This window comes from Oncorhynchus nerka, linkage group LG10 (assembly GCF_034236695.1).
Source record: "Oncorhynchus nerka isolate Pitt River linkage group LG10, Oner_Uvic_2.0, whole genome shotgun sequence".
In the NCBI taxonomy this organism is placed as follows: Eukaryota; Metazoa; Chordata; class Actinopteri; order Salmoniformes; family Salmonidae; genus Oncorhynchus; species Oncorhynchus nerka.
This window is the reverse complement of record NC_088405.1, coordinates 24,353,894-24,380,965: the sequence shown is the minus strand read 5'-3', so window position 1 is coordinate 24,380,965 and position 27,072 is coordinate 24,353,894. Positions and strand designations below refer to the sequence as shown.

Below are 27,072 nucleotides of genomic sequence, written 5' to 3'. Positions count from 1 at the left end.
GCATGTCTTTGTGAGAGTAGGTGAAGGGATGATCTCCGCATATGTGGTTCCCACCGTGAACCATGGAGGAGCAGGTGTGATGGTGTTGGTGATTTATTTATAATTCAAGGCACACTTAATTAGCTTGGCTACCACAGCATTCTACAGCGATACGCCATCCCATCTGATTTGCCCTTACTGGGACTATCATTTGTTTTTCAACAGGACAATGACCCAACACACCTACAGACTGTGGCTATTTGACCAAGAAGGAGAGTGATGGAGTGCTGCATCAGATGACCTGGCCTCCACAATCACCCAACCTCAACCCAATTGAGATGGTTTGGGATGAGTTGGACCACAGAGCGAAGGAAAAGCAGTCAACAAGTGCTTAGCATATGTGGGAACTCCTTCAAGACTGTTGGAAAAGCATTCCTCATGACGCTGGTTGGGAAAATGCCAAGAGAGTGACAGGCTTTCATCAAGGCAAACGGTGGCTACGTTAAAGAATCTAAAATATATTTGATTTGTTTAACAACATTTGTTTAACTTTTTTGGTTACTACATGATTATATATGTGTTATTTCATAGTTTGGATGTCTTCACTATTATTCTACAATGTAGAAAATAATACAAATAAAAAATAACCCTTGAATGAGTAGGTGTGTCCAAACTTTTGACTGGTACTGTAAGTCATCTCAGAATGTAATTTACTATGAAACCTTCACAGATACAAATTAAGCTAGAGAGAGAGAGAGTTCAGGAGAGTGGGATGAAACCGGGTTGTGAAGCTCTGTGGTACACAATCATACAAGTGTAATAGAGTGAGAATGAGTATATAATAACTGTTAATAGAAAGTCACAGGGGGTATAAATACTTTTGGGAGAAAGAGGGACACTCACTCGTTGCGTTTTTACCGTCCCGGCTGACCCATTTCTTTAGTAGCATGAAGCTCTGCGCTGTCAGGGAGTTGGGGTTCTCCACTCGGATGTGGTTGATCTCGTCGACAGAAAAGTCCATTTCCCGAGCTAGCTCTGCAAACACATCAAAAAGCACATTACATCACATCAGTTCAAGACATCCATTTCTATATCATACAGGCTTACTTTTCTCTGATGTAGCTCTTGCTGCTAATGATTCTCTGATCCACCTCTAGGCAGACAACACCATTCTGTATACATCTGGCCCTTCTTTGCACACTGTGCTAACAAACCTCCAAACGAGCTTCAACGCCATACAACACTCCTTCCATGGCCTCCAACTGCTTTTAAATGGTAGTAAAACTAAGTGCATGCTCTTCAACCGATTGCTGCCCGCACCCTCCCGCCCGACTAGCATCACTACTCTGGACGGTTCTGACTTAGAATATGTGGACAACTACAAATACCTAGGTGTCTGGTTAGACTGTAAACTCTCCTTCCAGACACACATTAAGCATCTCCAATCCAAAATTAAATCTAGAATTGGATTCCTATTTCGCAACAAAGCCTCCTTCACTCATGCTGCCAAACATACCCTCGTAAAACTGACTATCCTACCGATCCTTGACTTCAGCGATGTAATTTACAAAATAGCCCCAACACTCTACTCAGCAAACTGGATGTAGTCTATCACAGAGCAATCAGTTTTATCACCAAAGCCCCATATACTATCCACCATTGTGACCTCTGGTCTCGTTGGCTGGCCCTCACTACATATCCGTCGCCAAACCCACTGGCTACAGGTCATCTATAAGTCTTTGCTACGTAAAGCTCCGCCTTATCTCAGCTCACTGGTCACCGTAGCAACACCCACCCATAGCACGCACTCCAGCAGGTATATTTCACTGGTCATCCCCAAAGCCAACACTTCTTTTGGCCGCCTTTCCTTACAGTTCTCTGCAGCCAATGACTGGAACAAATTGCAAAAATCTCTGAAGCTGGAGTCTTATATCTCCCTCTCTAACTTTAAGCATCAGCTGTCAGAGCAGCTTACCGATTACTGTACCTGTACACAGCCCATCTGTAAATAGCACACCATACTATCTCATCCCCATATTGTTATTTAGCCTCTTGCTCTTTTGCATGCCAGTATCTCTACTTGCACATCATCATCTGCACATATATCCCTCCAGTATTAATGCTAAATTGTAATTTTTTCACCTCTATGGCCTATTTATTGCCTATCTCCCTACTGTTCTACATTTGCACACACTGTACATAGATCTTTCTATTTTTCTTTTCTGTTATTGACTGTATGTTTGTTTATGTGTAACTCTGTGTTGTTGTTTTTTTGTCACACTGCTTTGCTTTATCTTGCCAGGTCGCAGTTGTAAATGAGAACTTGTTCTCAACTGGCCTACCTGGTTAAATAAAGGTGAAATAAAAAAGAAATAAAAAACACTAGTATGCAGAGCTGCAGTGCAGGAAGTGTCACTCTGAAAAGGGCACAGTTTCCTCACAATAATACCGTGTTGGTTTCTTGAGAGAGGGGAAAGCAGGAGGATAGAGGGCCAGATGGCACTAAGACCATGGAGCACCATTTTCTTACCAGTCCAGCTAAGTCCCAGGTGGTCAGCCACGATGGCCATCCGCAGGTCTGTTCGCTCACAGGGACTCTGAGGACCTGAAGGGCAGAGAACATCTATTAATCAACACTGTTCAGTATATTTTCTACTGACTGAAATTGGAGTACAGAGGACTCATTCCTTTTTTGGCCAAGCGTGGAATTTTCCAAATTCATACGGAGTGTTATGCAGCCTCTCCTCTGGGTTTAATATAGACATGTTTAATCAACAGGTTTACTGTGAATGTGAATTGTATTACTCAATGGGTTGGATAGGCTGACAACACTTCAGATTTGGTTTCCAGAATGGCAAGAAAAGGCAGACTAGACACAATATGACCGACTATAGTGTGTTATTTAGACACAGGTGCTCTGTGAATGTTTGTGAATATGTATCCTCAAAGCAGGCAGTAATTGTCATAAGAACTACACAAACAAAATAAAGTAAAAACATCGGTCAAAAGAGTCATGTACTCGTAGGAGCTCTAGTGGACTCACAGTTCTTAATGGGACTACACAGTACACATGCGGTCAACCTTGTGTTTCTGTTAAGGCTAATTAGCTCAGTGACACAACTTGAACATGAAATAGAATAAACTAGAACTGCTGTTTTCAGTAGCCACCCTGCACAGACAGACAGATAGACAGACTCAGTAGCCGTCAACAGGAAACTGGCTGTGCCAGTGCACCAGTCACTACTCTGGCATGCTGAGGTATCTGACAACTAAGGGATTGGGGGGAGAAGGAGGAGAGTCTGACAAGGACAAGTACAGTACACAGTACATAGATGACGATGACAGAATGACGGCTACTATTTTAAGAGAATAAACACGCCACAGGCAATCAATCACAACGACTTCATGCAACTAAGGTTTTAACAAGTGTGAAAGTTTTACAAACTAGGCTTGATCTCCGCGACGGGGGGCGCCCGAGGCCCCGCAACCTGACTGCCCTCCTTCCCACCAGTCCGCCTACTCCTCCTGCTCCTCTCACTGCCGGAGGCCCTGTCGACCTTAGCCCTTACGGACAAGGTCCCGGCCTCAGCTCTCGAGCCTCTACCAGACCTCGACGAGTGGGAGGGCTGAGAGGGGGCCGACAGAGAGGTGCTCCTGGAGGTGCTGTCTTCCTCGGACTGTTCTCCCTGTGTCTTTTTCTCTTCATCTGACAGGCGGTCGGCCAGCTTTAGCGTCTCCCCGCTAATGCCCTTAAAGTACTCGATGGTGCGTTTACAAACCTCGCTGCCGTTTTCCCTACTCGTCTCACCTGCCGAGCTAACCTGAGATCTGTTTTTAATGGGGAACCTGGAGGGTAACTGTATGGTTACTCTCTCCCTGGTAGACTGAGCTGTTACCTGCACTGATATTGGGCAGCTGGTTGTGCTGCTCTTTTTAATATCTTTGATTGGGATTCTAGACCTGGGCTCTACTTTGGCAATGACAGGCTCTGCTCTTCTCCTGACCTCAGCCTTGACAACCTGTTTGGGTTTTTGCTTCCCTATTGCTGTGTCTTGTGTACGAAAAGACCACCCTGGCGCTTTGACAGGCAGCCTAGACTTTTGCTGCTTCGTCTCAGCTTCCTTGACGGCTTCACTTTCTCTTTGTTCAGCCTGAACACTGCTTTCTTCTACTCTCTCTACAGAGTCACTACAGAACAAAGCTTCAATCCTACTGGCTTTCTGAAGTGTGGGTTCAGAAGATGACTGCAAATTAAACACGACACTGCCACACTGTATATAGTTAGCCTGCACGCTTGAGGACTCAAGGTTATTGTTGTTATTGCAGTTCTCTGCAGGGTTATCTCTTCTTTCTAACAGCTTTTGGTCTGTGTATCCGCTAGACTGACTCTCCACTGACTGGTTTTCCAAGTTAATGTACTCTGCCATCTGACTTTCTGACCTCTCTGCCTTACATTCTTTGAGATCCCCAGAGTCTTTTTTCACTGTAATGGAGACGGCTATTCCCATCTTAATGGGTGTGCGTAATTTGGGGTCAACCTTAGAGGCCGTAATGGTGCATGAGGATGTGGTCTCGGCTACAGTGAGACCAGAAGGAGAATCGCTACAGCCAGTGCCAGTCTGTGCAGGGATGCACTTTGCTGATGTGCTGCTGTCTGTGGCAGTCTCTACCTTCACCCCTTCACCCCTCTCCCCTGTTTTTGACTGAGAGGTAACTACCCCCGGACTCTTACCCCCTCTCCCCTTGTCCCCTGATTTCCCATCAGAGGAATGCTCACCAATCTGGAAAAATTGAAGTCTCTCTTCAACAAAGTCCCGCTTGCTCATGTCAATTGCACCACTGCGCGTCATCTCAAACATCTTCCCCTCGTGGAAGGGGAAAGGGTTAGGCTCGCTAGTCGGTGTGCTCTCGTCAGTCGGGGTTCTAGCAGGGGTAGTGTCTGGAGTGGTGGCTTGCGACTTGTCATCCACAGACAAACCGAAAGGCTTGGGATCTTCTTCTTTCGCTTTGGCATCAAAAACTCCTTCACCCCCTTTGCTTGACCAGGGGTCAAAGTCTAAGCCTTTCGTGGCAACAGTTTTGAAGGTAGAGTTTAACTCCTCTTCGAGTTGATAGCCAAAGAAGTTATCTGCAAAGCCTTGTCTATCGCACTGTCTATCTGGATGTCTTCCCTCGAGAGTGTAGTCTTTTTCATCTCCAATGTTTTGATCTGAGTTTGCTTTCCCATTATCCCCTCCATCCTCACTTGGTGTTTTCTCCTCCTCTATGACTTCAAGCTTTGATTGACTAAAGGAACGATCACATGTCTTGCCATCATTGGACAGGCTGGATGTCTTAGGGTCTTGCTCACTCAACCCATCATCCTCATCTTGAAGGTCATAGCCATCGAGAGAGTCTATTTCAGTAGCATCTGTGTCATGAGAGAACTCAGTTGTGGCTATGGAGCAGTCTGTGATTGACTGGTCATTTTGCTCCAAGTCTTCCTCCTCTGCTTTAACAACGCCATTAGTACCTGACTCCTTGTTGTTTCCGTTCCTCTCAGGCTTTTTGGGTTTCAGACGCTTCTCTCCTTCCTCCTTCTCCTTCATCTTGAAGGTGTACTTTTTGTTGGGGATGGGATGGAAGATAGACTCATCATCGCTAGAGTTGCTGTCATCTGCTCCAGGGGGAACTGGAGACGGAGGCTGAACCCTGATGATGGGCTCTGCAAGGAGGTGCTGATCATGCTCCTCTTGGAGGTTCAACTCCATCATCTCTGTCTCTGCTTCTGAGGAGGCACAAGACCCCCTCTTCTCAGGGTCAGAATGCTCTGCCTCTAAAGGCGGAGGTGGGGGAAACTCAATGTAAGCGACTCGTTTCTCTTTGGGTCGTTTCAATGTTTCCTGGTTTCTGTTGGAGGGTTCTGATGAGGCAGGCTTGGTTTTCTCTGGCAGAGACTCCCTGTAGATGAAGGTCTTTCCTTCGTCTTCCTCAGACTCCTCTGCTATTGGACTGGGCATGCCGGGCATATATCCAATCACGGAATCTGTCTTTCTGGAGGCAAGGCTCACCTCCTCAGAGCTTGGTGTCTCAGGAGTAACAGGACTCTTGCCAGAGCTGTCCATTAAAGTTACTTGCTCTAGAGTGTCATCCTCTGGGCTGCCTTGAGGAGATGGGGGCTGTTTTTGTTTGACAGTATAAAATGCTCCCCGTGTCTCGTGTACTGTTCGGCTCTCGTGACTCACTATTTTTTGGTACGTTCCCAGCAGTCCAGATGTTTCTTTTTCATATTGCTTGCCCACTTGGATGTTTACATAAACTGGCAATGGTTTGATGTCTTTGAAACCCTCCGTGACAACTACAGGGGTTATGTTTTCCAAGTATTCTACTTGGTCGCTATCTATACCATTACATACTACAGTTGACTGACTACTATCATAAGAATCGGAGGATTTTTCTACCGATGAGTCGTTTGTAGATTTGTTGGCTTCAGAGCTGCCATGCAACCGATTTCTAGCTAAAGTAGGTATTTGTGATCCTGCCCTTTCACACAGTTTAACAGAGGTATCTAACTTTAATGATATGGATTGATCATTCTCTGAAAAACTACACGGCATTCTAACAGGAATTTGCGATTCCGAGTTTTTTTTTGGACTACCGGTACGTACATCACTACTATTTGGGTTTTCTCGAACCACAAGCTCTGTGTAAATAGTTTTCTTGGTTGTCTCTTCTTTACTGGTTATTCCATCTCTAAAGCCCTGCAGTTCTCTTTGTGAATTTCTGTCATTGCCATGCGCATCTTGAACTAATGTGTGAGCTAGTTTTGACACTTGGGGTTTATAGTTTCCATTTCCATGACATTCCCAAGTTTTGAAGGACTTTTTTTCTTCCTGTTCATTTCCGTTTGTGTCGTGTTTAGGAGATGAGCATATATACCTATTTGGACTGGGGCTTGGTCTACTAGATCCTCTAACCTCACTTTCTAGAACTTTCCTGGTACTTCCTGGACTGTCTGGTGATTTGGGGATATTTGAGCCAGCAAAGACTTGAAACACAGGCAGTGTACTTTCCTGGAGTTTTCTTACTGGGGCATTTGATGTTTGTCCCCATTGTGGACCCTTTTCTTGCTTCTGAGCCTCTTGTTCAAATTTTAGCCTAACAGCGCTGACTTTGGAGGATGACATTTGAAATGGTTTAGAGGCGTCACCCACATTGCCCTGTGAAGTGACATCACCTGGTTTTCTATTGTCATCATTATACTGTAGCAGCACTCTCCTCTCTGGGCTGCTCGGTAAACTAGCACATTTTCTATCATTGGAGCCAAACCTGTCCCTGAAACGTTCTCTACATTCCTCACCACTGCTCCCATTCTTATAGGTTGATCTTTCAGGACTGCTGTGCGTAGAGCTAGGCCCAGATCGTGTTTCCCTAAAGTCTGACCTGCGGGACTTCTTCTCAGGGGATGAGAGCTCATCGTTCAGTTTCTCTGTCTTATCACGAAAAAACTGAGAGACCTCACTAAGTTTTTCCTCTGCTTCCTTAACAGTTCTGTCTACTCTGTCTTCATATATTAGCTTTTCTCTATTCTGACTCTGTCTGTCATCAGTGACACGCATCCAAACAGAGTGCTTTGGGCTACCAGGTTCTGAGGAATACTGCAATAATGTTAGTTTGTCAAAGTTATCATCTACATTGGCAATTTGACCTGATTTGTCAATGTTTGATGACCTCAAAATATATTCTTGCCTTGATCCACTAGACCGTTCCTGACTATAACTACTCCTATCTGGGGAGTGAAAATGAGACCTGTCCCTCAAATACTCCTCGGTGTCAGAGTGAGAAGAGTCTGGTTTCTCAGAGAGAAGCATTTTGTCTGCAAAGTTGTAGGACTCCCCTCTGAGTTCTGATGATTCATCATCATTATATTCCACTGACTGCTGGCTGAGAAGCTTCAGGGCTTTGTACGAGTCATCTGCCATGAGCTGTGCAGAGCTTGGACGACTGTCGTCTTCCTGTGACATGGGCGTGTTTACTCTGGAAGACTCTAGGTAACAGGGGAGCGATTCTTCAGGCTCCTCCTCTCCCTGTCGTGACAGGCCACTATTCCCTTGGTAGAAGTACATCTCCTTCTCTGGGTCATTTTTTGTTTCCCGGATGATGACCTCAGTTGGTTCAGTTTTGTTGCCCTTTTCAATATGAACCTCGATTATTCTTTCAACTTTGGGCTTTACGTTTATATCCCTCTGCGATGTGTCATCATTGCTGGCCCTGTGCTCAAACAGTCCAGCAAGTTCTCTGGAGGGATCCCTGCCGGACTGGAAAGCTTTCATGATATCATGCACTGACATTGATTCTTCCATCCTCTCAGATGTATTCTCTTTACTCTGGGGTTTGTGGTACACCATTCGTGTGGTAGTCGTGATGTGGGTCTCTTCCTTCACACGCATGCTCTTGCCCATTGAGTCATCGTCCGGGCTGATTTTCATCTGAAATGATTTAGTTTGGTCCACATTGGATGCATTCAGACCTTTGGGTTCTGCATCAGTGTATCGAACTGCTCTTGTATCCTCCATCATTGGTTGCTTGTTATCTTCAGGAGACTCATAACTCCTAATAACACGAACAACCTCAGTCCTTGTCTCAGTGATTACTGGTGGAATATCCTGGAAAAGTGCCTTGGGTCCCATGCCTTCCGCACTCTGTGGGGCAGAGGGTGTCCTTTCACTCCTCGTCTCAAAGCCACTGTCTGAGAGGGGACTCTTGTCCTGGTCATGTGAAATGTCATCTGGAGATTCTAACATGGCATCAGGCCCAAATAGCACATCTGCTAGTTTACAGAGCTCCTTTTCTGAGGCAGAGGACCGCATGTTTGCGGGTGGCATTTTCAGCTTGTGCTCAGGTTTAAGCATTCGTTTTTGTTTCTCCTCTCCTTCCCTTCTAACATCATCGGATCTATGCTTTGCATCTGCAGTTTTTGAGATTGAGCCACTGCCAATGTCATTTGTCAAGTAGTCTACTACCTTCAATAGATTGAAATCTCTGTCTGGTATAGTCTTAGTTTTGATTTGTGGAACCACTGTCTCATATCTTGGTGGATAACTCCAGTTGCTTGGCTGGGGATCCACTGGTGCTTGTTTAGAGCACTGTGCCTCATCTGTTTTATTAATTTTAATAGCCGTCTTGCTATCCTTGGTCAGTATCTCACTAACTTTGACCAGGTCCTGTTTAACTTTCTCTACAATTCTGCAAGGCTCCTCGTCCTCTATTTTAGCCTCTTTGGGAGAGTCAGACTGGAAACCTTTGGAGGCTGAACTTGGTTCTGTTTGCAAGATGTTAGACATCCGTATCAAGTCCTCTTTCATTTCTGCCACGTCCTTCAGTATCTCTTGGCTGGAGGACAGCGGGGATGAGGTGGTGGATTTCAGGGCAGTCGGGGGCATAAATAAGGAGGATTTGATAGGTGACAGAGTTCTGGCAAAGGAAGACTGGGCTGAGTTTGTCTCAGCAGGCACAGTTTTTCGAGAGGACGAGAGGGCAGCAGCTGGCGTTGACACTTCAGGGAGCTTTTTAAATTGGGGCTCTGGCAACACATTTATAACCGAATACACTGGGACCGTCATGGTGCCAGATGTGACAGTGGTGGTAGAGTTTGGTGGGGACCTTAGAGTGGCATATAGGGAACTAGAGGCTGAGGATCTTATGGATTGGTAAGATGATGACGCTGAGGAGGACATGGACTTCAGAGTGCCATATCCAGAGGCAGAGCAGGAATTGAAAGTCTTTTCAACCTCGTCAAAGGCTGCATTTACGCTTGTCGTTGCTGCATTGGTGGTTGCCTGTATCCTCTCCTGTAAGCTGCTGGAGAGTAGGGATGTGGGCGAGGAGGAGCGGTACTTTGTAGGGGACACTGTTCCATTGATCAGAGCTGCAGCACTAGGAGGAGTGTTGGCTTTAATTGGTGAGGAAAGGGAGGAAAATAGACTTAAGGGGTCTGCATTGGACCGGACAGAGGAGAGGCCAGGAACAGTTTTTATAGGAGAGGACGATGCTGTGGTGCCAGTGCCCACCATGACACCCTTGAATGGCAGAGTTGAACTGTACATGTTCAGTGAGGATTTGGGCGAAGCAGGTGGGCTCATGGCGATTGATGACCTCTCTAGCAGACACCCCACACCAGTGGTGATGGGAGAGGTTCTAGAAGACAATGCTGCCAGTCCCTTGATGGAAACGGAGTCTGGAACACTTCTGACTGGCGATGAAAGGAGACTGGGGGTGACCTGAACTGGGTACTGGGTCTGCTGAACTACAGTCTTAATTGGGGATGAAATTGTCCTGTACGACCTGATGGGGGATGCTACGTCGCTGACTGACTTGATGGAATGGGCCGGTGAACCGCCTATGTTGGACTTGATGGGGGACGGCGAGGTGATGGACCACACGGACTTTAGTGGAGAGGCATTGGGCGTGTTGGACGATGAACTGGAGTGGGAACCGAACCCAGACTTGGCTTGCTCAGAGACGGAGACAGGAACAGCCGACCACGCCTGATAAGATCTCGTTGAAAAGACAGGTTTGTAAGCGTAGCCAGTAGGCTGTGTTCTCTGCGAGCTCCGATCAGTTGTTTCTTGAATAACCAAACCAAAGATTGAACATAAATTCAACAAAAAAGAATTGAAATAATAAAACAGAGAAACCAGAGAGAGAAAGTTGGCGTCAGTAGGCCAATATTAATCAAAGCAGTAAGAATAATACAATGGTGAATTTATGCAATGTCAATTACTATCTAAACAAAGGTTGGATGAAAAGTGATTGTTTGAGGTCAATGATCTGTCACAAATAGAAAAGATACAAGATAACACATGATGAAGCATGTGAGGCAACGAAATGCTTGAGATAGCTAACAGTGGAGAAGAAAATATTAGAAATGTACCAAGACAACAACCATTCTAACCATGTGTGACTTTCGATGTGCTTTGTCCGTTTGCCTTTTTGCTACAGTGCCTTTTATATGCTTGGTGCACTTCATGATCATATGTTTTCAATGCCAACAATGATCCCACAATCATTTTGGTAGACTATTGGTGCAATAACTGTCTCAAGGGTTCACTTATTGATTGGTTTACACAAAATGAAAGTGGCCCCGAACAATCGCAAAGCCCATAAGAGTGAGGTGTTCTTCAAAAGGATGAAAAAGATACAAGACAATAATTTCATTTGACACAAGGTTCAAAATCTTTTTCAAAAATAATAAATTAACATTTGGACGTTGCAATGCCAGTTGTTTTCCCACAAATGTGATGAGACAACAAAAAACTGGAAAATAAATTTCACAAAATGGAGAGGGTCTGCAAAGTATAAGACACAGTAAAACCATGCAGGTGTTGTCGTGGATGGATATGAATCATGACGTCCATGATGACATTATGCAAAGTGCTCATAATTCTACACTATGGATGTATGGATATATCATAAAGGCAATATCTTACACTGCATATGAAGTTGTACAACATGACTGATATTTTGCATCATTTGAAGATTTATGAAAGTAAAGATGTTAAACTCACTCGCTGCAGGGTCGGTCAGATAGCTGTAGCGCTTACGCAAAGCTAAGGAGGCAAAGGTATGACGTCGGTCTGGTTTTTCAGTCTGCAACAACAAAAACAACAAAAGATGTTTTAACATAAAATATAGATTGGATTTAAAGGCCAAAAAGTTATCCTCCCCTTTTTCACACTACCGCCAGAATTTCTCCCATTTTGTGGTTTTGAAATAAAATCAAGATGATGCATTTAGATTTTCTGAAGTCCATGTTGTTGAGATAGTAGGCACTGCAGGTCACAGTGTTGTACGTCACCTTCGGCTGATGACTAAAATATCCATGCTTTCCTCTGATTAGATAGATTAAGTGTAGCATTGGTGGTGCGGTTTAAAGTGTATTTATCTCTCTAATTTTGAAGAAACACATGCAATATGTGATTATTAGATTTGGAGAACTCTGGTGAGATGTCCACAAGCTGACACTGAGAATGCACCTGATCTCTAAAAGAAATTATTTAAAGAGGACTCACTCCGTTAGTCATGGATGAATGTTCTTTTGAGATCATGAGACGTAATGTAAATGAAGGAAAACACTCTTGAGCTATGGCTATAAAACATGAAACATTCATGTCCTCTTTTGCTGACTAGGTCATGTTGAGCTTTCCTCATGCAACGAATAACTCATTGGTCTTGTATAGGTGTAAACAAAGAATTGGCAGAAGATGGCTGAAACCACAACTAAGCTGGAGTACTATGCACTACGGCGCGGTTTATCCTCTATCTGCCATTCCGAAAGCACATGTACTGTATGTCACGCTCTCTGAAAATAGTGTGGAGGGATGGTGTTTCCTACTAGCCTTACCTACTGAACACATATGGAACGAAAGATATGGAAAATAAGCCAGGGTGTGGTACACAAATTGCTCCACTTGGCTTGGGATGAGGACAATAATAATGAAACCTGTTGAATTGAACTGTCATTCATGCATTACACAAAGTCACCTGACTTTTAAGCAATGATATAGATCCATTAGGCTGCAGAAGCCTATATGTATCATCAGTCAAATAACAATAATCACCACACATTCATATACACTACTGATGCTAGCGTTCACAATAACAAAGCAACGGAAAAACCTCAAAGCAGTCCATGCGATGAACAACCATGTGTTTACCTCATCATCAGGATCAGACTCCATCATGTCCTGTTTGTTCCCAAGATGCATTGCAGAGAAGGGGAAAGATGACACAATGACAGCGGGTGGTTTATAATGGGTGTGGTTGGAAATAAACATCAGGAAATGAAAATGTAGCAGCTGAGGGCAGCAAACCATATGGGCTTGGACAAAACCATAGAATGAAATAGTCCACAGCCCACCAAAGATCCAGAAAAGCAGCAAAAAGCACAGCAATGTAATTCAGAGTTTTTGAACACCACATAGAGAAATGCCTCCATAATGTAGGTCTATTACTCTCCCACAATTTGAGCCAGGCAAATGAGGAATATCCTGTGTATGACTGAATGTGTGTTTTGTGGGGGAATATAATTGGCATTGGCAATAAAAGACACAAGCAGCAGGCATTCTAACCAAACGGAGGACAACCTCTCCACTCTGGTATCGCTGCTGTTACTGTACTCGGTCATTCAATTCATTTACATGAGGATGACATGATATGGCCCAGAGAAGATATCATTCAAATATCCACCTACCTTCTTATGAGTTGGCAGTGTGATATTCAAATTGCATATGGCAGTCTGTGGAAGACCTTTAGTGGTTTTCGGCTCTTTCAAAAATGAGAGTCGACCACATGGTTCTTGGCCCATGTCTCTGACCTAAGGATCAACAACAACATGTCCAATAAAAACATTCATTGATTTCTATACAAGATATACAATAGAGTAGATCAGGGCTATTCAATTCTGGTCCTGGAGGGCCAAAACACTTCTGTTTGTTGTTTCTACCTGGTAGTTAATTGCACTCATGTGTTGAATCCCAGGTCTGAATCAGTCCCTCATTAGAAGGAGAGGATTAAAACCTTCGGCCCTCCAGGACTGACATTGAACAGCCCTAGAGTAGTCTGACATTCTTTTTTTGGTGCTTAAAAAAGTAATACGTGCTAAAAATGGAAATGAGCATTAGAGCTTGCAACATGTCAGTAGGTTTGAAGGACGATCAAACTCTGGCACACCTCTATAATAGAAAAGTGTGACCCTATTACATATAAGAAGAGGAGGAAAATGTGACGCTACCTTCACATTGAAAGGAAGCCGGTTCTCTTTGAAAGAGAAGAAGTTGAAGATCAGCTGCTGCCCACTCTTGGTAAGAGGAGATAAGTTGCCATAGCAATCCACATGGATAGGCTTGCCCTCTAAGACCTGTAAAATCATTATCAACAAGAACATGTCAATTCAGAAAAACTATGTATCTGTGACCTGTGTCAACATATTTTGCTCATGTGTGCAGACGAGTGTGTTGGTGCAAGTGAGACCCACCTCAATGTCTTTGCTCCTGGCCACCTCTTCAAAGTTCTCCTGTTGTTCCAGAGTCTTGTCCACCTTGTCGTCCGTCATGCAGAAGCAGCGGAGGCGTGACTCCACAGGATCGTTCATCTTGGCAAACACCACAAACTTGGCCAGATACGGCACACAGATCAGCTCCCGGTATAGCTGAGAGGCCAGACCGACCGTCTCAGGAATCTGGTGGCAGTCTGCAAGCCAGAACCTGGAGGTAAGGAAGAAACAGAGGGCAAAGCTTCATTTGTTGAAGCCAACCAGTGTCTTTTTGGCAAGAGCTTGGTTGATAGGGCCATAATAATTATAATGCATAAAAAAGCTTCACAAAACTTTGTTGATAACTACTGACCTAAATCCAGACTTGCCAATGAGCGGATGGCTACACTTTCAATAGAGAGGCCTTATTATAGCTTACTCTTGGAGTAAGAAGAATTGGTGCTTACTACATCAAATGGCACGTAATGTTTAGATGGGTGATACTATATTGCTCTGAGCTGAAATGTTCACCTCCATTCTATGCTCTAAAATATCTTCACCAGCTCGCACAAAAATAGTCACTACATATTTCAAATCTCCATGTTTATCAAATCAGAGGACATTCTGCAGCCTAGCAACCCTCTCAATGAAGGTCTAAGGTGTAAATCATATCAGTTTGGTCTGACATTGAAAAGTGCTGAGGCACATGACTAAAATAATCTACTGACTAAAGCCAAGCAGTGCTCTCTGATAATATCAGGTTCTACACTGGCCACATGCTTCCCATCCTGTTAGAATACACAGGACCTTATTCACAGTAACCCAGAATTCACTGTGGCCACTTGGTTAAGACTTGTTAGCGAGGTAAATCAATACCTGGGCGGCGTGTTAACTGGTTGGGAGCATGTGAGAAAGCATGGCCTTACCTGGCCGACACGTTTGTGGTGAAGGAAACACAGTCTGTGACAAAGGACAGCGGAGTAGTTCCTGTTATGTCCTCCCACTGGGCAGGAGATGTTCCACCTGGATGGAAAACCACGGGAAAAGACCCTGGTTAACCTTTCATCCACCTACTGCAAACCCTGTCCTCCCATCCTGTCTCCAAGTAGGAGTGAACCTTATTATCATTGAAGGTCTGAACCAATTTGAATAGAGGTATGTTCTCAGCCACAGAGGTTGTTCAGAACATGGACTTGCCTGTGATGCTGCAGAGGAGGCGCAGGCAGGGGGTGGAGTCTCCCCTGGGTCCACTGGGGTGGCCCTCTGCCGATCGGGGCGGTACAGGGATCGTCATGGTAATGGGCTTGTGGAACTTCCTCCTCCTAGGCTCCACAGTAACGATAGGGCTGAAGGTGGCCCTGTTGCCGAGGAGATTCCTCACCATGTCATCTGGGACGGGCTGAGCCTGAAGGGGGGGAAACGAGGGATGAAAGAAGTGAATCAATGTTCTCTCATTTGTTTAAATTAGCATAATACCTGTAGCACTGAGAAAAGCCATTATCGTTTACAAGAATGTCATTGGGGTGGCAGGGTAGCCTAGTGGTTAGAGCGTTGGACTAGTAACCGAAAGGTTGCAAGTTCGAATCCCCGAGCTGACAAGGTACAAATATGTCGTTCTGCCCCTGAACAGGCAGTTAACCCACTGTTCCTAGGCCGTCATTGAAAATAAGAATTTGTTCTTAACTGACTTGCCTAGTAAAATAAAGATAAAATTAAAATGTCAAGAAATTGCAATAGAATGAAAGTAGTCAATTCATCATGAATCAAAACCATGCTCTTAGCCAAAACGTTGCGAAATTAGGTCAAAGCTCAAAGCATAACACAAAACAGAGACTAAAGGAGTTCCTAAACAGTACAGCTAACTGATTGACTTGGTGTTCAGACCTGCAGGCCAACGCGTATCTTTTTGGTGAGCGCCCCCTGTGGGAAGGAGGCCTGGACCATGGGCACGGTCAGGCTGGTCAGAGTCCCGCCCTCTGGACCCATGTGGTTACTCTCCTGCTTGATCCTGGACACCACCGCAAAGTACTGGGGGAAGTCCCTGGTGATGATTCGACAGATACGCTTCTTCTCCAGCTCAGCATTGCTGTCCAGTTCTGTTGGAAAACACATTAACAAACATAGATGGATGAAGGAATATATCCAATCAGTTATGTATGTGTGAATGACGAAGGAATGATTGGATGTGTCAGAGAGGGTCTTCAAATACATTAGCAATGTTGACCTGTGTGTAACGTACCTTCGTCCATCCCGTTGAGAATGTCTGTGATGTCACTTGGATGGCAGTCGTACTGGTGTTCCTTCCATGTGTCACCGTTGTCGCTCCTCAGCACGATCAGTTCCCTCTCCTTTCCCCTCATGGAGCCGAAATGAGGAATCTCCACGATCACAGGTCTAGAAGGGAGCAGAACAGCCAGAGCTAGTTCAGAGCCCCCATAGAGCCAAAATGGTGGATCTTCACATTCAAAGAGCAAAAATGAAATAGAGTTCCGTGGCTTCGGGAAAGGAAAAACCTACCCCAGAAACTGGGCTCCTGCGGGGCCGACCTCCACCAGGCGGCTGACCAGACCCTCTCCCTCCACCATGGGTGGGGGGTAGGCCAGTTTGTGCCTCTTGGCCAGGCGGCAGGTGATGCGGGTGGGAGCCGTGCACTTCCGGGGCGGGATGATGATACGCATGCCGTTGCTTCGACTTCCTCTCATGGAACCCCCACGGGCATCCACCATGAAGCTGACCAGGAATCTGCCGGCGCAGAAATACAAATATTAGACCAGGAAGTGGGAAGCGGGAAAAGAGAGAGAGGCTATAACCAATGACACGTGAGACGGACGAATCCCATGCTGTGACCACCTTACACCCAAACACTCCGAAAAGAGAGAGAGTAGAAAGAAAATACAAGAGAGAGAGAGACAGAGATAGGATATGGCGCTTCGAATTCTCAAACTTGGCAGGTCTCACCTCTGACACTTAACAATGTCTTAGAACAACCTTTAAGACACTGAATCTGTAAAGAACGAAGAGGTGATGTAATAGAGGGTAAAGGGGAACTTCCTGCCAAGATCAATCCCTCTGAAGCAGTGATTAGTGACTCATATTAAACAACGTTACAAATGTTTCACCCCAAGTAGAAACTAAATGAATTCACAAATGAAAGAATGTGTTTAATACATGAGGTGTTACATTCTAATAAATAAATGCAGTTTGGGCTTCCCATGAATTGTGGAAACTGGCACCGGTATTAGTAGAGGAAACAAGGGAATGCTAAAGTGAAATGCCTCGTATAGTATGCCAGCTGTTTAGGTGCAATAAAGCCATAAAACCTTACCTAAGATAAAGGCACTATAATAAAGATACCGTACATGGCTGATCTGGCGGAGTTGTTACAGGAATAGTCTCTAACCTAACACCATACACAATGTTATGTACAGTGCAGTGGAGTATTTGACTGTCTACATAGTACTGTATGTTTGCCTAAGCTCGGCATCGTCTATGTTCACTCGGCAGGCCCGCTCATACATTTTCGAGGGGCTTTATCCACATATGCAATGTCAGAGGCACCTTAGTGAGAAAATCCCAAACACATCACTAGTACTACAGCTACACAGCGCAGATGAGAGACCAGACCGCACAGATGACACGAGCACGGAGAGCAAAGAGAAAATAGTGGAAACGGTGACATCACGGTGACATCACCAGACACAATCATCACCTGGAGTCATACTGAGGGAGCGGGGAGGACAAGCTGCAAAATAAAAAACAAAACAGTGCAGGAGGCAAAAAACGATTTAGTAATACAGCACAATCAATGTAGTTTTTCAGGGTCTGACGTATTTCGTCATGTAAGGCAAAGGAGAGGATGAAAAGGGTGGGACTGAAATCAAAGAGAACTGGAAAAATGGAGGGCATCGGAAGGGGCAGAAATCTGGCATAACAGATAACAGAAAAAGGACAGTATAACAAAAAGGACAAGACAGATTCCTGCACATACACTTCATCATATGTACTTCACATGAAATTCTAAGCAAACACTGCAGGGTTCATTTGAAAGACCAAAGTTCACTTTTACAACAGCGATTGGCCTAGCTTGTATTCAAATTAAAGCAACTAGAAAGGAAGACGTCATCTTTTCACTCAACCCCAGTTCATGAGCCCTGACAAAACCCTAAACACGGTATCTTCCATCGGTACTGAGCCCAGGGCAGGACATTGGACTGTCAAGTACATTTCCAATAAGACTAAATCATGTAGTCTACAGTGCAAGTCCATTACTATTCATCCCTGTGGCTCAGCAAATGAAAATTTCACAACAGACTGCAGAAAGGAAAACCTCATAACAGTATTTCACTGCAGACAACTGCTAGCTGGGTCTTTCTTGGGCTGGTGAAATGGAGTATGAAGAGTAACATTCTCCTGTGTCTGGATTAGCTGTAGTCTGGCATGGCTAGAGCTCACTGTGGCTGGGTGTCAGACTGGCTGGCAGAGGCCTGGTTCTTACCCTGAGTGAATGGGGCTGGACACAGTGTTACTGTGATCTATTGTGTCTGGGGTCCAGCTGTAGCGCCTCAGACACTCTGCATCGTAGTCCCGGGTTACAGCCAGGTGCTGTGAAAAAGCACATGCAGGAGGATGGTCACTGGGTGAGTTGTGAAGGAGACTTAATGGTTTACGACCTAACCTGACGGTGACACTCACTGATCTACAGACAGACAGAAGAAGTGATACCTTTTGTGACCGTCTACATTTCTAACACACAATAAGAGAATAAAACACCTTACCCTTACAGACAAGTGATCTAACATAACATTCTCACAGAAACACGTTATTGTGATCTAAAACATTCAACATCACTTCAATGAAACATGCAAAATAGGATGATCCATTTAACCACAACAAGTGGCAAAAGTCCAAATGAAACAATAATTTGTTTGTATAAAAATGAATCATGGGAATTTACAGTGACCAGAAGTCGCATGGGAAAATAAACAACTATTTACCTCACTGAGATGAGGACCAATGAATGGAATGAGAATTTCAGAGCTCAAACAAACAAACAAACATGATTGAAACCAGAAAGATGGTCATAGAGCATGAGCAGAGCGAGGTAACCCTCTATTGACGTCATCATATACCTTATTGAGAGGGTCAATCAAGTAGGACAGGTCTTTACAGACACTCTGAAGCTTTAGAGGGCAGATGAGAAATCACAATTGGGACTTGAAGAGCCTTGAGATTTTTCTACCAGTCCCTACTCACTGGGCACACGTTGTCTATTCCACGTTGGTTCAATGTAATTTCATTGAAATTACATGGAAACAACTTCAATTCAACCAATGTGTGCCCAGTGGGCAGTCATTGGCTAACAACTCAAACACGGAGAAGATGTTGCAGTAGATTTTACCACAAGATTGTCTTTAGCAAAGAGTGGCCTTTTAAGGTTTCATAAAGACAACCTTATTTCTGATAAGTAGATCTGATTGTGCCACAAACATCACAAAACACCAAGAATGCAACATGTGATCATCATCATGATGAAACAGATAAACGACAGAGCGTTCTATGATGCCTCGAGCCGTGGAAAAAGCACAGGACACGTCGCTTTAATCCGTTTTTACGACCAAGTTTGAGGAAACAAATGTTTTACTATTTGAGAAAACAAGATTTTACACGCATTCCAATACAAGGCTCCTCTTTGACCCAACATCTTTGCTTACATTGCAAGAGAGGTGGTGGAAGTTGTGCATATTTTCGCTTTCTATAGTCGCGAATCCTGGGAATTTGTTTGTTGAACATGATGTCAGTGAAGTTGCAAATATTATTTACGGTACATCAGGTTAATGTTCCTGTTTTAGATCCTGCACAGTGATCACCAAAACAGGACAAATGAGGACACTGCAGTTTGGTTTTCCCAAGGCAGCTGGAAACCTTCAGTGGCCACAGGGAAGTTTTAAACAGAAAATGTCCTACATGGACTCAGCACTACAAGTGCCCAACATAAACCAAATTAACAAAAAATACAAAAATAGGCACTGGAAATAAACTGTTACCACAATCCTGGGGGAGGCCAAATCAATCATTGACCCCATCTCAGAGTTCACATAAAAATGTTAATCGTTTCATGCAATACCCAGAAACAGAGCAAGGAGAAGAGAGGTGAAAGAGACAGACACAGAGAAACCGAGAGAGAGACCACAGAAAAAGAGATACAAGAAAGGGGTAAAGAAATGTTAGGAGTACGTACCGTGTCCTTGGTCGGGGCGAGGATCTCCTCTATCATCATGCTGTCTCGCGCGTAGGAGCTGCGGTTGAGGGTGTTGGACCTATCCGAACTGAAGGAGCGGAGGCTGGGGTGTTTAAATGTTACCACGCAACACAGCGGGTGACAATGAACAGCAGGCCCAAACCAAAAGAAAAGCAAAAGTAAAACAAATCCATTACTACATGCAACCTCCAGGGAACTGAATCGGACTGTACAACGTACCGTATGTAGTGCAGAGCAAGATTAGAGTCCCACAGCTGGGGATAGACGGATAGGTAGGAGTTATTCAGAGATGGAAATGAGAGTGAGGTCAGTCAGTTTTAACAGAGAGAGACAGCGAGAGAGAGGTAAAGGAGTTGTAGGTGTGTCTGTTTATCACGAACACAGACATAAGAGGTCAAATAGAGCCTGACTAGATGTTTCAGAGAGGACACTGGATGAACAATCACTTTTGATCTACTAACAAACAATAAGGTGGTAACTATACACTACATAGAGTTTGGAACTAACTCAATTCAATAACTAAAACATCCAGATTCGTTATGGTTATTAAATAAAGATTTAGTTGTAACGGTCCCTAAAAATAATCTCAAACTACTTTGAAGTATCCTATTTTGTATTCAATTAAAGTAATGTAGCTCATTCAATTAAATATTTGTTTTAGGATGGGCAAAGTTCTGTCTTTAAATTCTCAAATGACTTGGATCGGCAGGTAGGGCGGCAGGCAATTCACACATCCGTAATAAAACACACCTGCACGTGTGAAATATGACAAATATAAGCACCCACCAAATGTGTACTATTTATCTGTGTTAGTTTGGGTGCTACAGAGATGATGGTCCTCTCTGTCTTACTGCACTCAGCTGTGCTGTGATGTGTTCCTGGTGTTGCAGACATACTGACTGAATGCAGTTGGTTGCTCCCTTTTGGCTTTTTCTCAAACTCTTCTTACTTGATTGTTTTAAAGTTCCAACGCAGCTGTTTTTTTTATTATCCAACTATCAAATCCTTTCTGGTTAACAATTAAGTTCCTTAATGTGATTGTTTTTAATTAAAATGGTCAAACAGTAACAAAAATAGCTTGTTAGCAAAGAGCAATTTCTCAATCAAGAATTTTGCTAGGAATGTCTGGGAGTGGTCTGAGTGGGAGAAATACAATTCTGAGAGTCGTCTGGGTGTCAAAAAAAGACATCTGAGCGAAAAACTAGCTGTTATTGAGAGAGAGGTTTGGAACTTTCGTATTGGTCTATTAACTAATTTACCGCCTGGTGATGTCACCAGGCAGGCCAAAACTCAGTCCGACCAAACCAGGCAGAAATTTGGTCTTTCAAAAAGCTCAGTGGTCTTTCAGCTCTTACACTAAAAGAGCATTATCATAATTTCCACAATTTCAGAGAATTATTTATTCAACCTCATAGTGTGGAAATATATATAACACACAGGAAAACATGTTTTTGATTGCACTGGGCCTTTAAACAATGTAGCCATGTTCTTTTAGAATAAATGTGTGTTTAACCTAGTCACGAGTGTGGGACTGCACTGTGTATGTGTGTGTGCCCATGCGTATGAACTGTGTGTGTGTGTGTGCGCGCATGTGTGTGTGTGTGGAGAAAGGGAGAGCAAAAACGCAGAGCTCAGCGTGTTTGAGTGAGCATGCTATTCAGCACAGAGAGAAGCCCTTTATTCAGCACTGCAGCTGAAGTTTCTAAGCAACTCCACTCAGCCTGAATGGTCTGGCATCCCAAACCTGCTTTGCCTACTCTCTCTGTGTTGATGCCTGTGTTTGCTCTTCACAATTCTCCTCCCTCCCTCTTTAGTACCCCTTAATCTCTTTCCTCCTCTCCCCCAATCTTTCTCTTGCCAATTCAATTCCATTTTGTTTTATTTGTGCAGAGTTGCTTCACAGTTACATTTTCATGGGTGCACTTACCAGAAGTCTCCTCTCTTTTCCTTCACTCCCTCCCTCCTCCCTTACTCTCTCCTTCCGGCTTCATTCTGTACCATTTCATGCCTCTCAGTCACTTTGATCAATCTGCCTCTGTCCCTCACCCCTTCCCTCGTTGCTATTCTAAACACTGCCATGCCTATTTCCCTCAATGCATTCTGCCTTCTCTCACCATCTCTATTTCACTCTTACAGTCTCTCCACATAGCCTACATTTTAAGACGAAGCAGTGTTATTTGATCTGGAAAGAAAGTTAACATTTGCTTATCTGTCTCAGTGTAAAGAGTTGAGTTGGTTGTGCGGATGATTGCTCTGTCATTCATCAGATAGATAAAAGGTAAAGTGTGTGTGTGTGTGTGTGTGTGTGTGAGTGTGCAAGTGTCTGTCAGATAAGTCAATGCGGGATTTTTAGACAATAAGCCATTGAGGCCTTGAGGTTTCCATCTCTGCATACCAGAATGGGTCATTTTAAGGATTATAATATCTCCAATCCCTTTGTAAGCAATACTGCAGTACTGTTTGATTGGTACTGACTGAACATGGACTGAAACATATTGATCCCTGGAAGTTACATAAAGTGACACCTTCAAAGAAATGACAAAGGGGAGGGTGTCACCTTGAACCACACCATACAAAAAGATGGGTTAATCAACTCTAACCAAAGCACCTGCCATTATTAAGACATAACACAAAACAGTCACATTCATTTTCTAATGTACTCTATTCATAACTTGTATTAAATATTACTTGGTTTATTTGCAAATGATGAGGGGTTTATATTGACTGATGAGAAAATAAGGTGATGAAAAATATTAGTGAGGTCGAAAAAGGTTTCCCAAATAAAGTCACCAAAAAACTCAGAGAAAGTATACCAGAAAGACTGACTATGGTTCATGGAGTCACAACGCACAGAGGATGAGTCAGGGGAGGGAAATATGTTTGGTGAAATGTGCTTTCTGCTCTTACCTGATCCTAGGGCTAGAGTGAGAAACAGAGAGTGCAAGAAAAAAAAAGGAAAAGGAAAGTAGAAGAGTGGTGAAGAGCCAAGCATTTTGAAAACGTCCAAGCAGAGAGGTGTTTTTATTTTCATGTGACATTGATGCTCTGCTTTTGCATGGGGTATGCTCCAAGCCTGGGCTTATAGTCGTTCTTTCTTTCTGTGTCTGAAAGTGTGTCTGCATTCGGAAAGTATTCAGACACCTTGACTTTCTGCACAATTTGTTACGTAACAGCCTTATTCTAAAATGGATTAAATGTTTTTCCCCCCCATCATCAATCAACACACAATACCCCATAATGACAAAGCAAAAACAGCTTTTAGACATTTTTGCACATTTATAGAATGTAAAAAACAAAACTGAAATATAACATGTTCACAAGTATTCAGACCATTTGCTCAGTACTTTGTTGAAGCACCTTTGGCAGCTATTACAGCATTGCGTCTTCTTGGGTATGACGCTACAAGCTTGGCACACCTGTATTTGAGAGTTTCTCCCATTCTTCTCTGCAGATCCTCTCAAGCTCTGTCAGGTTGGATGGGGAGCGTCGCTGCACAGCTACTTTCAGGTCTCTCCAGAGATGTTCGATTGGGTTCAAGTCCGTGGCTATGCCACTCAAGGACATGAAGAGACTTGTCCCGAAGCCACTCCTGCATTGTCTTGGCTGTGTGCTTAGGGTTGTTGTCCTGTTGGAAGGTGAACCTTGGCCCCAGTCTGAGGTCCTGAGCACTCTGGGGCAGGATTTCATCAAGGATCTCTCTGTACTTTGCTCCATTCATCTTTCCCTCGATCCTGACTAGTCTCCCAGTCCCTGCCACTGAAAAACATCCCCACAGCATGATGCTGCCACCACCATGCTTCACCGTAGGGATGGTTCCAGGTTTCCTTCAGACGTGACACTTGGCATTCAGGCCAAAGGGTTCAATCTTGGTTTCATCAGACCAGAAAATCTTGTTTCTCATTGTCTGAGAGTCCTATAGGTGCCATTTTGCAAACTCCAAGCGGGCTTTCATGTGCCTTAACTGAGGAGTGGCTTCTGTCTGGCCACTCTACAATAAAGACCTGATTGGTGGAGTGTTGCAGAGATTGTTGTCCTTCTGGAAGGTTCTCCCATCTCCACAGAGGATCTCTGGAGCTCTGTCAGAGTGACCATCGGGTTCTTGGCCCTTCTCCCCCAATTGTGCAGTTTGACCGGGCGGCCAGCTCTAGGAAGAGTCTTGGTGGTTCCAAACTTATTCCATTTAAGAATGATGGAGGCCACTGTGTTATTGGGGACCTTCAATGCTCCAGACAATGCTTTGGGTACCCTTCCCCATATATGTGCCTCGACACAATCCTGTCTCGGCGCTCTACGGACAATTCCTTCGACCTCATGGCTTGGTTTTTGCTCTGACATGCACTGTCAACTGTGGGACCTTATATAGAAAGGTGTGTGCCTTTCCAAATCATGTCCAATGACTCCAATCAACTTTTAGAAACATCTCAAGGATGATCAATGGAAACAGGATGCACCTGACCTCAATGTTGAGTCTCATAGCAAAGGGGTTAAATACTTGTATTTAATCCATTTTAGAATAAGGCTGTAACGTAACAAAATGTAGAAAAGGGGAAGGGGTCTGAATACTTTACGAATGTATGTGAGTGTGTATAGACTAGTGTGTGGCCCAGTCCGAGAGCAAACCATGCAAGGCCGATGTCATGAACAGAAAGGTAAGGGGAAAAGAAAGCAGCTGCTCGGCACCATACATTAACCAATCAATAGAAAAGCAGAACATTTCCAGCACTGCAAAGAATCATGTCAGCAATATCTTTTCACCACACATATTCAACCAGTTAACTTTGCGATTCAAATGACAGCATAATGGCACAGGTGTATCATAGCACAGTATACAGGATAGTACATGGTAACATAGTTTATAGATGCAAAACGTTATTAGAGAAAGTCCTTGATTTAGACATCACTAACTGACTAAGCAGCCGTCAATACATTTGTCACATGGCTTTGGGAATTGGTGACATGAAGTTCCGAAAGCTTCTCTAGAGATGATAAAAGTGACACAGCCTTATTCAAACACCCGGACTTGATTCATCAAACCAGGAACAGCTGCAATGAGTTCACGCTTCATATTGAAATGATGTGTTAAACATCTCACACCATCCATTATAGCCTAAAAGCGGATCTAACTCCTCTTTCTTGATTTGTAAAACAGTGGTTCTGTTTTAAGGCCGTTTTCACCCAAGCTTGCCAGTTTTCTACTGGGTACTCAACTCTTAGCCTACAGCTGGTCATCCTCTCTTTGAATACTGTAGTGGGCAAAAATGTATACATATCTGACCAAAGGCCGTATGTATTCGTGTAGGTATCAGTGACGTTGATCAATAGTCATTCTATGGCCCGTAGAATACTCAAACATGCTGAAGCAAGTGGTAATAACATCTCTATTACATCTTCATAACATATGTTTCTATGAAGGACAATTAACTCACCACAACTTCTTACAATTTCACTGCTCCCATACAGTATCATCAACATATCAGCACATCTTAAACCTGTGTATATGGGCTAAACAAACGCACTGGCAATGCCAAACATGACATCGCGGTCAAGAGCATATAATGCCATAAGAGTGTCACATACCTCGCTGAGCGGACTCCAATGCTGAACCCCATGTAGCCCTCCTGCGGGAGAGAGTCGTCCCCCAGCTCCTTGAGGTCCTGGGGCCGCAGATATTTGTCAGTGTCGCCGGTCATTGCATCCTCACCTGGTGGAAAAGTCCCCAATCATTACTGCAAAGGCAATCCCAGCAAGAAGAGTGTTGCAGTACTCCTAGAAAAATCTTACCACCACTTCATTATAACAGGCCTTGGATAATTCATCAGTGTCACTCTGATGACTAGTGGGCCAGAGTACTAGGCCCTATGCTCAGTTGGTAGGCTACTCATTGGGCTATAGTGAAGCTAAATAGCAGCATCAACACTCATAGATCTAGGCTACTTGAAATGAATTTATTTTATTTTATTTTTTTATTTCACCTTTATTTAACCAGGTAAGCAAGTTGAGAACAAGTTCGACATGGATGACATGGTAAGAAATCCGTTACAATCTATTCATAGGCTAACGAAGTCCACTAGCTTGGAGATAGACAAAAGCTACTTGCAGCATAGCTCTTCTGTCCAGTAAAACCAAACGCAGTTTGTATTGACACTCAGGCCAAAAAGCCTAGACGCTAGCAGAACTCAAGCAGCAAGAGCACCTAGATTATCAAGGTGAAAAAAACAGCAATCCTTGCCGCGACAATGTATCCCCTTTCCCCCTTCTGACCGACCCCAGCCTGCAACACATCAATCTTCCACCGCAGCCCCTCCCCCGGCAGCCCCAGTACCTCAGATAATGCCGCACTTTTGCTCGGATGGGCTACAATGTCGTTACAGCGCTTTGCTACATTGCAACACTGGTTCCTTCAAACACGCTCGCTTTCACACACTGACTGTAGAACGTCAAAGGTGAGTAATGTTTTTCAAAGCCAATGCAGTACTGAAGGCTATACTGTACGTCATAGCAAGCAAGCGATTCTCTTCTCCCAGCTCTCTCTCACTCACTCACACGGCTCTCTCCCGCCTCAGCTACGCTGTAGCCTACAATAACTCGATTGCGGACGAAATGGCTTTATGCACCAGTTCCCTGTATCACCTCCATTCGACAGCACTTCTCCATGAAATATGGCCTTTATGACTTACATAGAAAAACAGCCATGTCCGTCACCACTCTTATTATATTCCCGTGTTTGTATTTATTTTCCAATTATCTGCAGAACAGTTAACTCCCACCAATAAATCCAGAGAGACGAGAGGCGTAAAAAAAAATCAAATCCATTCATGTGGTT

General features: G+C 44.0%; 1 protein-coding gene across 1 annotated transcript in view; it reads right to left on the bottom strand.

The window, feature by feature from the left end:
* The window catches only part of LOC115135038 (ankyrin-3-like), a 164,027-nt gene that overhangs the window by 10,648 nt on the left and 126,307 nt on the right, over nt 1-27,072 (bottom strand). Inside the window, exons 25-43 of the mRNA XM_065023142.1 lie at nt 25,827-25,950; nt 23,157-23,168; nt 20,229-20,331; nt 19,120-19,170; nt 18,486-18,592; nt 17,700-17,732; nt 16,508-16,732; nt 16,230-16,384; nt 15,875-16,086; nt 15,188-15,395; nt 14,917-15,013; nt 13,994-14,222; nt 13,751-13,876; nt 13,211-13,333; nt 12,675-12,704; nt 11,526-11,607; nt 3,425-10,585; nt 2,510-2,584; nt 883-1,014 (exon numbers count right to left, since the gene is read on the bottom strand). Coding sequence (XP_064879214.1) covers nt 883-1,014; nt 2,510-2,584; nt 3,425-10,585; nt 11,526-11,607; nt 12,675-12,704; nt 13,211-13,333; nt 13,751-13,876; nt 13,994-14,222; nt 14,917-15,013; nt 15,188-15,395; nt 15,875-16,086; nt 16,230-16,384; nt 16,508-16,732; nt 17,700-17,732; nt 18,486-18,592; nt 19,120-19,170; nt 20,229-20,331; nt 23,157-23,168; nt 25,827-25,950 — 9,285 coding nt within the window. The remainder of the gene's footprint in view (nt 1-882; nt 1,015-2,509; nt 2,585-3,424; nt 10,586-11,525; nt 11,608-12,674; nt 12,705-13,210; nt 13,334-13,750; nt 13,877-13,993; nt 14,223-14,916; nt 15,014-15,187; nt 15,396-15,874; nt 16,087-16,229; nt 16,385-16,507; nt 16,733-17,699; nt 17,733-18,485; nt 18,593-19,119; nt 19,171-20,228; nt 20,332-23,156; nt 23,169-25,826; nt 25,951-27,072) is intronic.